At 40.3% G+C, this 13,734-nt stretch overlaps 2 protein-coding genes across 2 annotated transcripts in view; both read left to right on the top strand.

Moving 5' to 3' along the window:
• The window catches only part of LOC145456660 (flavin-containing monooxygenase 3-like), a 266,805-nt gene that overhangs the window by 11,165 nt on the left and 241,906 nt on the right, over positions 1 to 13,734 (top strand). The gene's annotated exons all lie outside the window — the stretch shown is intronic.
• Positions 3,547 to 11,518, top strand: LOC145456661 (flavin-containing monooxygenase 3-like). The gene is made up of 10 exons (XM_080334759.1): positions 3,547 to 4,084; positions 4,150 to 4,265; positions 7,230 to 7,359; positions 7,759 to 7,956; positions 8,010 to 8,137; positions 9,037 to 9,179; positions 9,242 to 9,456; positions 9,520 to 9,647; positions 9,782 to 9,907; positions 10,066 to 11,518. The coding sequence occupies exons 1-10, from the start codon at positions 3,973 to 3,975 to the stop codon at positions 10,288 to 10,290; spliced, it is 1,521 nt and encodes a 506-aa protein (XP_080190885.1). The 5' UTR covers positions 3,547 to 3,972; the 3' UTR covers positions 10,291 to 11,518.

Below are 13,734 nucleotides of genomic sequence, written 5' to 3'. Positions count from 1 at the left end.
TTTATGTAACCTACGTATAATTCTATAATATGAATATATTTTCGAATATATATATATGAGCATAAAAAATATATCAAAACTTTGACTAATTCTTCAATTTTCAAATATCTGTGTGGCCCACCTCAAATTACTCCTGTGGCCAACCAGTGGGCCATGGCTCACCCTTTGAGAACCCCTGGCCTATACTATATATTTCATGGTTCACTAGGGTTACCATATTTTGGAAATCTGAAAAGAGGACATTTTTTCAAAATTTTCAGGCTTGCAATACCGGAGGAAAATCCTGAAGAAATGGTAAATTTTTTCCACTTGGTGGTCGGTTGACTAAAAAATAAAAAGGTCAACTTTCCGCCTCAAACCCCGAATTACAGTTTTTCTTTTACATTATCGGTTGGTTGAAATAGCCGCCGGAGCCTTACTTCAGTGCTGATTTACTGTGTCTCAATTGAATTTTGCTCTATATTTAACCACAATTCTAAAAAAAGAGGACATTTGGGCGTCCTCCGAGGTCACTTTCAAAAAAGAGGACGTATGGTAACCCTATGGTTGACGAATGAAATATTTCTCTCTCCTCCGTCCATCTCCCTCCAGTGTCATCTCAAAATATTTTCTCAGCGCTTCGCGCCAATCGCGAATGACATGGGCACTGGTCATATATTTCATGCGCGAAATCCTAAACCGCACAGTTTAATCTTCTGAAAATGCATTACACGATTCGTCATGAACCAATATTGATTTGGGGAGAATAAAATTTCTAATTTGGCTCGACGAATTGAAAAAAATGTTGGGAACCACTGGCCTAAATAGACTCTCAAGTGCCCTTGCTGCCCAGTATAGGCTACTATGCAGATATTTATGCAAGGCATGTTGATGGTCGAAGAATATTGAATAGCTGACTTCTTGGATGCATTTCCGATTTGCTTTCGAGTATTTCGATTTCGGTGCTACACTGACTGGCGACAGCTATTCCCGCTGGAGAACCACATTCTACTGGCAGCATTCCGTAGTAAAAACTAATTTTACGCTTGCCGTTTTGCAAAGAATAGATGAAATCAGATAAAATGCAGAGTTAAGTTTTAGCCCTACACCCTCATTACAAGCGAGATGACCTGGTGCCACTAAAATTAATGAGTTTGTTTTCCCGTCCTTTCGCGGTTTTTATGTGATTCATTTCGAATTATGCAGCTCAGTGGATCATCAACTGAATAATTCCTCTTAAAACTGCTTCGCTTTATCGTTATTAATTAGAATCCTTGTTATAGCTATGGAATAAAATAATTTAATCGAGAAGTCACAGACGCTGTAGAGCAGGGGTCACCAACCTTTTGGCAACCGAGGGCTACTTTTGCCTACCTATTGAAGCGGCGGGCTACCATTTACTCCCGCCATTTACCCTTACCAGACTGAATTTCCGCTTTGATATTCATAGCACTGGGCAGGAATCACATGGTAGTAAGACTTCTAATAGAGTCTTTTAAAGCAATATATCTCATTTCAATTACCTAGCCACTAGTATTTTTTTACGAAATCATGATAGCCAACTTCGCACAATGTTTGTAAAAATTATACAACTCAGATTTCAAAATATATCATGTTCCACTTTGGACTGGACATCATGTTATCTGTTTCTATAGCAATCAGTGGGAAGCCTGGTATTGTATTATATCAGCTAGTGCGCTGTACTCTGGTATGTAACTTGACACTGCAACTCTGAGTGAGCGTTCCAGATATGCATTAGTCTGTCAAGCGTGTTCTGTGTGTGTTTTTGATGAATTTCATGTCCGAAAAGGCTGATTCACAACGATAAGTTGAACCATACACTCTTGCAACCTTGACAGCAGCTGCGCAGTGCGCATTCACCACTGTACTTTTCCGTATCAGCAAGGCACCAAACGTTTGCTGCTGTCTGGTAGGCTTTGAGGTGGAGGTCATTTCGCAGTGTTACAATTTCAATCTTCGACTGTTCAGCATCCAGAAATGACAAGATTTCATTATACCGCAGTGCTGGGATCAAGTCACTACATTCGAGTCACGAGTCATTTCGAGTCATTGCACATTTTGACTCGAGTCAAGTCAGGTCAGTCGATTTTAGAAGGTGACTCGAGTCAAGTCAAGTCACTCGATTTTTAAAGGTGGCTCGAGTCAAGTCAAGTCAAGTCACGAGTCAAGTCACAATTCAAGTTGCCTTTTCGATGTATGAGGCATGATTACGTCATTGCATTTTGCTAGGTGTCTGAAATACAGATTGAATGGTCATTGATTCTGAACCGATAAACGAATACAGAATTAAATATACATGCAAGAAGGCGCTGTATTGCTCACATATACGTAGAACTGTCAAAATTGAGAAACGAATTGCTAAGATGCAATACATTACCCATTGACATATTGATAGGATAAAATTCGAGCCTGCGCCAAATGTTTGAGCACTTGAGCAGTATATAATTATATTCGAATTAAATGCCAATAAAACAAGACGTTTGGCTAAAGTGAGAACAGAGAACAGAAATGGATATTTTGCTATTAAATTATTTTACTATTCATTACGACAACGTATAGCTGTAAGCTTCGATCACTTCGTTTGTGATCGATGTATTTATGAGAGAACAATTGAGGCTCAGCTAAACACACGATCATTGAATGATTGGTCGCTCTCACGGGTTACATTAGCGTTTCGCGGACAATCCGAACATAAAGCGACTTTTTATCGACACCGATTTCTTGATGACTTGAAATTGACTCGTGAATTTTGCTCCGAGTCACGAGTCAATCAACTTTTCTGAAGCGTCGAGTCAAGTCAAGTCAAGTCATTTTAGCAAAGTGACTCGAGTCAAGTCAAATCAGACGAAAAAGGTGACTCGAGTCATCCCAACACTGTTACACCGTACATCAGCAACGATTACAGAAAGTTAGAAACATAGTATTAAACTGCGTTGAGTGTAAGAGAAACAAGCTTTGTCAAAAGATGCAATACGTAATGGGCATACAGATATTGAAAATCTGCTAGTACTTCACAGCTATTTGACTCCAAATAGTAATATTGTTTACTACCTTGGCATTGTCCTGGATGTCGAGCTATCATAATGGACCCCCCGCCATTTCAAGAAGACAATGGCATTTCGCCATGTCGCCTGTATAGGCAGTGTGCCGTATCTTCAATTTCTGGTGATTCTATCACATATAACTATATATTACTATTGTAATTGAAGATATTTTTTAAGTGTTTATTATATATGTATTGTCACTTGTAAGTTACATGTTAGTGTGTTTTACTCAAGAATTGCGTGATCAATCAATCTGTGTATTTAAAAGCTCGCTGGTAATAATCTAACGAATAGTGGTGAATGCTATTTTTAGAACGGGCTCGCGGGCTACTCGTCTGGTCCTCGCGAGCTACCTGGGGCCCGCGGGCACCAGGTTGGTGACCCCTGCTGTAGAGAGTGTGGCAATCATTGCATCAAATGGCAGGCATCGTTCTCGCTACACGACATGGCTTCACTAGGCTTCGCACACACACAATGTATTCAATAACATATATTTTCTTAGAATGTGAATGCGTTGAGCCGGTTGAGGGAGTTCATCGTGACATGCATCATACCCACTCCGACACTCGGAGCACGTGCTACCTTTACACTGGGAATTACACAATCCTGTCATACGTTTCACAATGCACTACACAATCTGCACATGCAGGTACTAAGATGCATTCACAGTACTTAGAATTACCGTATCATTTGTCCTCCGCACCACGCCGATCCACCGCGCATCTGCCTGACCATCGTCTGCAATAATGTTTCTATTCGATTTTCGTACATATTTTGAACCCTGTACTGCACAGAAACGATTTTCTGCAAATGGATATTTCTTACTGAACACCACGCATCGTAGAAAGCTGCCTCGGTGCGACTCGCATCAGCGTACTGTACAAGTGTGAGCAGAAAACAGGGTAGATACGAGCACTCGTACATCCAAATGTCAAAATCCGTGTGCGTTATCGGAGCAGGAGTTGCAGGCATTAGCGCTGTCAAGTCTTGCTTAGAGGAAGGTTTGGAACCTACGTGCTTCGAAAGTCGAGATAATCTGGGTAAAATTGCTATAATGGACACGCGCGACAAAGTCTGGTAAATCACTTTGATGAACTGTTGATAGGCGGAACATGGTACTTCAATAACGAGGAAAAGACGCAAACTGGGCGGGTTTACGAATCCCTTATCACAAATGTCAGCAAGGAAGCGTCATGCTTCAGCGATTTTCCGTATCCAGATGTAAGTACCCTTTTTCATAGAGTATATATAATAGAAATATAGACAAATTGTCGCAGCTATCAAGTAGTGTATACCCTGGTATATATTACAATGAATAAAAATTGCTGAGCCCTCCGCGGCACAATAGCTTGACAAAGTAGCCATTATGCATCGGCAATAAAGACAAATTCGAAAATTTCGTAAGTTGACTTGTTTTATTTTACATCACATTGCCGTAAAACTATGTAGAATCGCTGGCTTAATTTTATATTTGTTTACATAACAGGATTCAGGTAAAATCTGTTGTTGCACAGACTTTGTATCGTGCCAAAATATGCCGGGATTACCGAAACAAACTAGAGAGTTTTCATGATATTTGACAGAATGATCATGATTATATTAGGGTTGCCATACGTACGGAATTTCCCGGACATGTCCGGAATTTCACTGTTAAAAGTGCGTCTGGGAGGAATTTGTAAAATATGCCTAAATGTCCGGAATTTTGAAGGCTTGAAGTAAGCTCATAAATATTTCTTAAATCAACATAAACAGTATTATTTTCGGGCGGATTTTTGTTACATGGAATTTTTCTTCGCGCTGCGCGCGATTTAGTGTTACGTATATTGGTTTTAATATGGGGACTACCACCCTCGCAAAAACTGCATACGATCGAAAATAAATAACATTCATTTACAAAAATAAGTCTAATTGTAATCGCAATTGCAAGATAACGGTATATTCATAGAGTCGGTTCAGGCCGTTTGGATGTTTTATTCAAAGATAGTGGCTCTAACCTGGGGGTAGGTGGCGTTTATTCTGAGGGTTGAACATAATAATCTTCCAAAATAGGCCGTGAGTAAGTCTGGGCAAATATGCCGATTTTTAATTGTAATCAGCTCATCAAATTTTGAGCTGGGTCACGAAACATTTGAAAATTGGAAATGGAGTCGCAACCATAAACGGTTGGAAACCACCAGGTGTGCGTTGTTTATATAGCTCAGTGGTGCAGTGCGCACCGGCATTAGACTGAATAATAATCTTATCGGTATGACATGAACATGACTTAACGATGTACAGTACAATTACGTAGTTCCTTGCATTTCCGAAGTCATCATCATCCACCAGCTCTACCGCGCTAACTATGATCACGTGGGCGGAAAGAGGATTAAAATTATATAGTAACATATATAACCAATATTATTGACATAATTCATTCAAATCATTTAACGGCCAGATGCATATAGAAACCAGATGCCTATAGTAAGATTCCAGAAGTGGCATCGATTACCCTACAGTGGGCCCAAGATCAGTGTTTATTAGAGCGGGAGGGGCTGAAAAATGTGGCTTCGGATCTAGTTATAACACACAACCGCATAATCCTGAACCGGATCGTGACCACCTCTAGTCGATAGACAAAGCTTTGCTGGTGTGACGTCATATTGATCGACAATGAGCACTGCTCATACATCAGTTTGAAATCCGCTAGTGGACGCTAAAGAGCGTCCGGAATTTGTCCCACATATGGTAACCCTATATTCAGTGGCGTATCCAGGGGGGGGTTTTAGGGGGTCGTAACCCCCCCCTTTTCGAAATCCTAAAAATTGATGTAAAATATAGCCTCTAATATTTGCTAATTTAGTAGTTTAACATATTCGTTTTTACGTATGAGAAGGCGAATATGGCGTATTAATGTTATTTAAGGGTACTAAAACCCCTACCAAATCTTGGAATCATGCGCCGAATTAGTCGAAAGCATAAAATAGGTCATTATATTTCGCTAATTCCATACGAATTCTGCGCTTGTTCAGCTACATTTCAGCGGTAGTAGCTGACGTTCTCAACTTTCTTCCCTCGATTTCTCTCTCGCCTTGCTAAAACGAGAGACGCATTTTAGGAAAATCTAATCTAATTGGCCGACGCGATACGTAATTGCAAAGACGAAGTTGTCGGCAATCAACATCGCCCGCGAATTCGCTGCACCTGCTCGCCTTGAAATCCTAATTAAGAATTGCACGGCGTGTTGATTGATCAGCGAGACGCAGACACGGCGGCACCAGTACGACAATGCTATTCTCAAATCCACATTGTCTTCGCGATTATTGGCGAGAAATGGTCTACGATTGACATTCACATTTCAAAATACAAGCCTAGCAATCCACGTTGCCGAATGTTAGGTGGCTTGGTGGCGTCCGAATACAGGCCTGTGTTGTCGCTGAACGGGAGAATTGGGTAGGCCTAGTAGTATAGTTATCGGCTGACAAGTTTCTCTGTCGATCAAGTTATTATCCCAGTGTGTACTTAGTATTAATTGACTGACTTGCGTACTTGCAATTAAGGTGTAATTACCTTCGCACGTACTACACGCGCAGCCGTACGGCTAGTAAAGCCATCGAAAAGCACACATTCGTGTACGATGTACATTGTACACTGTTCACACCACACCTCTCTGTGGTGATTGCGATCGCCCTCGTTTATGCTACCGCCTTATTCCGCGCTTGTTCGTCCGCTGCGATACTACCGACCGTGCGCATAATATCGTCAAAAACCAACAAAACCGCGCATCTCTGGCCGGAACTACGCGCTTGGAGACGGGCGGCGTTTGCTGGCTCATGACTAAATGTGAGCAATTACGAATTTATTTCAATCATACCGTCAAAGAAACGCGATTTTCGGGCAATGTCTGTATCGTATTCGTACATCTCCCACTCACCGCAAATCTCTTTTTATTATTAAACTATAGAATATCGTAAATATTCGCCATGGCGTGGAGACGAGTAATTGTAATGATGACGTCATAATAGCCAATTTCGTAACGCAAACCCCCCCCCCCCCTTTTTCGCGCTCTGGATACGCGCCTGCCTATATTATATATACTTCGTATGAGATCTTGTCTACATAGTTTCACCAACGAGCGACGATGCTTCAATAAATATAATCCTTATAGCATGCTCCATTAGCATCAGCAATTACTACACCTTATTACAGGAATTCCCTCCGTATTTCTCTCACGCAAAATTTCTGGAATATCTAAAGAGTTATGTGTCACATTTTGAGTTGGAGAAACACATACATTTCAACCGGAAAGTCGTGGATGTGAGCCATACTCAAGTTGATGGTACGCTAGACCAGGGGTATGCAACCTATAGGGCCCGCGGAGAAAATTCGTGCTTCCCGCGAAGAAGTGCCAATTTTCAACAGCGTCAGAAATGGTCGGGTTTCAAATTTAGCTTGACCTTGGGCGTTTGATTTAAGCTTTAGTGGGCTGAGGAGAGGGTCAAAATATTACCAGACTCACCGAAATGTGCATACCGGTATGCTGAATTTTTCTGTTATTCATGGTCGCTATGTGTAGTCCGAAATAGAAAGCATATGCTGTGCGGCACGCGGATTCACGGCGTTATCTTTGTCATTCCGCTTCTCAAACAGGTTGCACTCCCCTGCTCCAGACAATCAGAGATACTTCACTTCTTTACTGCGTATATACGCTAATTTTCTTCTTCTTGGAAAATTGCAGGGCGCGTGAAATGGATTGTTACGATTCAATCCGTCGACCCCGCTATCGATAACGAGGAAATCCACAGCTTTGATAACTTAATTATATGTACCGGGATTAATTCCAAACCTGAAATGCCCAAAATTCGCGGCCTCTTTACAACATTTCAAGGGGATATACTTCATTCGTCGGATTATGACTCACCCGGAAAGTGGAAAGGTATTCACGTACCTTTGTCACTACTTATGCCGCAACCTAAGCTTCTATTACAGGTAAAAAAGTTCTTGTCATCGGACTTGGCAATTCAGGAGCTGACATCGTTGTTGATACCAGTAGACAGTCCGATCGATCGATTTTAAGCTCGCGTTCGGGAGGTTGGATAATTCCCCGATGCTTTGAGGTAACATGTATTTGCATATATTGCATACGAAACCGAAAATGTCATGCGAGGACGCCTAAATGTCCTCATTTTTAGAGATTTGTCCTCTTTTAAAGCTTTGACAGCCAGTATAATGGATAGGCAGCGCCATAAATGACGCGTAATGCGGACGTTTGAGTAGTACTGAAAAAATGACCTTTTTTAGTCAACACAACAGCAGTACCGGCAAAAAAGTGGGTAATTCGGGAGTTAGGTCGGGATGATAACTTTTTTTATTAGTCAACACAACACAAATAAACCATTGATGAATGATGATGATGATGCGTGCCAATGACATGGATAAACTATTTTGTATGATTTCCAGATTTGAGTCCCTCTGTAAAAAATTTCACATTCCGGTAATCTAACTCTTATGATTTGTAGAAAGTGTCCTCTTTTCCCGATTCCAAAATATGGTGACCCTGTTGTATAATATATTCTATATCAGCCAATGGAGAGCGATAATTTTTACATGCAATGATTCCCGAATGGCCGAATCCTCGATTATTGCAACTCGAGCAGACTGCGCAAGTGCACATGCACATCCATTTGTGCCAAGACTGTCTTCTCATAATACCGGTCAATCAGTCATGCTTATAAGAATGAACACTGATTTGATAAGAACTTGATTTTCGTATAGTTTATTTCCAGTTTTGAATTTACTTCAATTTCCTAGTTCTTGCTAATTCAATAATTCTAATTCCAATCTAATATTGAAAAAAAACTTTTGTAGTTGTTCAAATCTGATTCGGGCTATACGGGCTATAGGCAAAACATTAATTTATCATCGTCTCCAGTGCCAATTAGTCCTCTTGCCCAGGCTTAGTCAGTATTGTTGTCTATTTATGGTATTTACTTTTTACCAAGTATGTTCATGACAGAACGGTCTACCACCCGACTTAACGGCCACGACCCGTTTCCAATCATTCGTTCGATCGTTCGTGCCATCGTGGATCGGCAATTGGATCGGAAACAAACTTCTTAATAGCAGAGTCAACCATGATGCCATTGGATTGAGATCAAGGCAGGCGATTATAGTCGGATGCGTACTAATGACATGGATAAACTATTTTGTATGATTTCCAGATTTGAGTCCCTTGACCCACAATCATCGTACCTAGTTAATGACGAGCTACCCGCGAAAATTATGTCGGGAAAAGTTGTAGTTCGTCCCGACGTGGCCGAATTCACTGAAGACGAGGCTGTCTTTGTTGACGGGAGAAAGGAGAAAGTGGATTGTGTCATTTGCGCCACTGGATATAGCACCAGATTCCCATTCATCACGGATGACATTTTGCCTGGTAATGTGCTTTGGCACTAAGTTATATATACGTGTAAACGCTATATGGGGGATTCCGTTTTAGATGACAGGTTTCAATGGAAACTCTTTGAATGGATATTTCCTTTTGAATTCCGATTCCCAGAGACGCTTGCTGTGGTTGGCATGCTGCCACCATCTGGTGGATCGGATGTACCTTCATTCGAATGCCAGGTACGCGCATGTACTGTACAAATCGGAACTGTTGTTGTTATCTAGTTTAATCTACCAGATATGAATATTGCCCGCTGAATTGAGTCAATGAAACTCGAATGGAATTAATGTGTGATTTTCGCATTTTTCCGTAGACGCGGTATGTTTCTCAAGTAATGTCTGGGCTAACGAAGCTTCCTTCTGTTGGTTATATGAGGGAAAATCACAAGATGTTGTTTCGTGGACTTCCTGTTGGCAAGGATAAATCTCATGTATTTCGAGTGGGTATATAGAATATGGGCTACCTACGACAAACATCAATTTCTTATATTATTGTGCTTTTGAATGGTGCCTGTTGTAATTCATTCTCCCTATACACAGCTGTCTGCGGGATCTCCTATTTCATAATATATAACAAATTTAACAATTTTGTTTTCAGGCTATGCTTGGGTTCTCATATCAAGATCGACTCGCGAAGCGCGCTGGAACTTTTCCATATTTCTTCACGATACTTTTCAGAAATCCAATACTGGCATTTAAAGTGCTGTTTGGGCCATTCTTGTCCTATCAATATCGGTTAACTGGTAGACATCAGTGGAATGGAGCGCCAGATCGCATTATTAATGCAATTCCAAATACTCTGCTTGCCATTAAGAAAGGTTGACGGGGAAATATTCTTTTTATGATTCTTATACATGTCGGATCGAATTTCATCATCATCATTGGTTTATTAGCAATTTTAATCAGTTCAATACACCACAAAAATGAGATACAATAAAAAGATAGGAAGGTGTCGAAGAGACTTGAAGTAGAGTCTATGAAATCAGACACCCACCTTGGCCTAAGCCAGAGGTCTCAAACACGCGGGCCGCGAACATTTTCTGCGGCCCGCGAAGGCATTTTGGATTTTCAAGTATTCGACAATATATTCAAGTGCCATATATCTGAATTAGATTTAAGAACATAAAGTTCACTCTAAAACTACCACAAAACCTGAAATCTAAACAACCTTCACTATCACATCACTTCTAAAATCTACCATGCGGTGGAAGATCGCTATTACGTCACATTTCAGGTTCATGATGATAAAACATGTCCCGTTGATGATTCGTGACTGAAAATTGGGATTTTTTTTATTGCGACCTTTCCTCAAATTATACCCGATTTTGGATTGATTGGGTGATAAACTAAAAATGACCCGAGTTGAGTCGGGTCAAACAATAAAATCAGAGAAGGACTTGCGTGTCAGAATAGCGACTTGATAATTCTACGGACGCAACAATCTATGAAACTGTCATGGGGAATAGTAATATATAAAAAGCTCGTAGCTTGCGATTTGTAGGATATATAGATTTCTAATAAGGTCTGACGTATGGAAACCATTGGCATTTTGTGGCCCCCGTGACATATATTTGGTTACATCCTGGTGTTGTTTGTTCTCTTTATCCATGTTATTATCGGTGGCGAGTAAGGTAGTGGTACGCTCTACAGCTGTAACACCATGGGATTCTTCGGCGATTGGTCATTTCTATTACAGGGGTTCTTAACCAGGGGTCCGTATCAGAGTTGGATCAATTACATTATTTCAGTTCAATTACAATTACAATTACTTTCATGCATGTTTCAATTACATTACAATTACAATTACTCCATGCTAAAAATATCAAATTACAATTACAATTACAATTACTCCTTGTATGCTTCAATTACATTACAATTACAATTACAATTGCTGCTGTTGAACATGTAATTGAATAATCATAAATTCAACCGTGCTCCTTGACAACCGTAGCGTCGTAATTAACAACAATTCAAGTATTCATGTTTCATTCATGATACGCAAATACCTGTTAATTAATAAAAAGAAAAAACGTTTTCGAACTATTCCAGTATGCAGTATGTCGTTGAAAAAAGTATTATAATATATGCACGTGTTGGATTTGCGAATATAGTATATAATTGAAGAAATAATATTATTTTTATCGAGGGACGAAGGAATTAGGATGAGGAGTAAAAACAAAACCGTGCTTTGTCAGATAAGACGTTATATAATATCCATGCAGTGGTCTGGTTAGTTAGCCAGACGAAGTAACGATGCAGCATCGTGATCTGAAATCGTATTGTAGATTGCCAACTCACGGATAGATGCGCAAGATGTGAGTCACGGATGAATGCACCGACAAACGTACTGCAGAGCCGGCTAAAAGCAGCATAACTTTGTAGTCCTAGAGCGTCCAAATTTGATGCATCTGGTCTTTATCGTAAGCTATTGATGCACTAATTCCGAAAATACAAATTAAAATCTCGTCAGCCGTCAGGGCAATGTAACTGCTCCAAAATAGCTGTTTAAGGCCGACTGTTCTGAAAAGTGAGAGCGCCGCAGCAGCATGACCACAACAATGACCAATTACGCCCAGCGATTGTTCAGAACAATGCCGATTCCCAGACTTTCACGACTATTTTGGGATGGTACCATTGCCTGGAAATATACTTTTATTGCGGAATCAGTGCGACACTAGCTTTCGATTAGGACCATACATATCAAATTTCGACGCTTGAATCGCCAGCTATGGGACTATCAATTCTGCTGCTTTTAGCCGGTTCAGCAGTTCGCTTCTCGGCGTATTCAATCGTGAGTCACGTGTTGCGAATCCATCCGTTGGTTAGTAATCTAATAATTGCATACAATGGCAGCCGAGGCCAGCATAGCGGTCAAAATAAAAAACTTCGCCCGCAAGGGCGCTGTCAAGGGCTTCCGCGAATGGATCCACCAAATTCCTTGTCGACATTTAAAGAGAATGCATTATAAGTCAATCATTTTATGTTGCGCTTGTCAGGTCTCAATAGCAATTTGATGTAATTGAAATTGTAATTGAACAAAATTTTTGTCAAATTACAATTACAATTACACAAAATAAAAATGCTTCAATTACAATTACATTACAATTACATTGAAAAATGTAATTCATTACATTCAGCTCAATTACAAATTACAACTGATCCAACTCTGGTCCGTATCCCCTCCGTGGTACGAAGCACCACATCAGGGGTACGAGATGCATTGTGGAAATATACCTATATCCTGTGGAATGTTTTCTGGACCAATTTATTCAACTGGAAAATAATCTTCGCGCTACGCGCGATTTTATGTGAATGGGCTTTCTGATTATTATATAGGTATCATCAGAAATTGTGTTGAAAATGGACAGGGGGTACGGGAAGTCTTATTGAAAGCACAAGGGGTACGATCGCTAAAACAATTAAGAAACAATGCTATTACTATGGAACAATAATGATTATACTCAAGTTGTTATTGATCTGTTACAATAATAATCGAAGAAAATCTAACATTGGTTGAATTTGACTTTACCAATGACAGTAACAATAGCCTACTTATCACGACTATATCATAAACCCTGATTAGGATGCACCGCTCACATGCTCTGATATTAGATCAATCTTTAGTAAATTCTAAAATATTCTACATAAAATTGTGGCACGTCAAAGGTCCACTTGCTGCAATATTATAACCCGACAGCTTTTACGATGTCATCATGCGTCCTCTCCAATAATGTCTCAAACTCATTGTTTTAACAAATTATGCGGACACAGAAACTATTTTATTCAATTATTTGAAAATGTGATTTTTACGTGCCAAGCGTGAATGGTATAATAGTAAATTACATTTTCACGATGTTTGTGGAATGCCTGTCTGCAAGGTGCCGTCAAATAAGGCCTACTTGGAAATTATACATTGAATATCCTTATTATTGATGCTGCGGCCCGCGGCGTCATCAAAAATCAGGAAATTGGCCCGCGAGCACATTTGAGTTTGAGACCTCTGGCCTATAAGCGATGTACAGAGGTGGCATGCACACTGAATGAAAAGTAAGAGAAGATGGAATAGAAAAAAGCAAGCCACATGGGGTGGCATGTCATGGAAGGCGAGGTCGGCAGGTCAGGTTGTGGTCCAGTGATCTTGAGGATGGACCAATATTTATTTATTATAGTGATTGCTTGTATTTCGACTTGAATGTGGACGGACATGCTAGACGACTATCGGATAGGCGGCGAGATACTGTTCCACACTGCAGGTTCGGCATATTTG

This window comes from Botryllus schlosseri, chromosome 15, assembly GCF_051294905.1.
Source record: "Botryllus schlosseri isolate E-star chromosome 15, Bs_hap1, whole genome shotgun sequence".
NCBI classification, from domain to species: domain Eukaryota; kingdom Metazoa; phylum Chordata; class Ascidiacea; order Stolidobranchia; family Styelidae; genus Botryllus; species Botryllus schlosseri.
The sequence above is the reverse complement of the archived record's forward strand: the minus strand, read 5'-3'. Positions and strand labels throughout refer to the sequence as shown.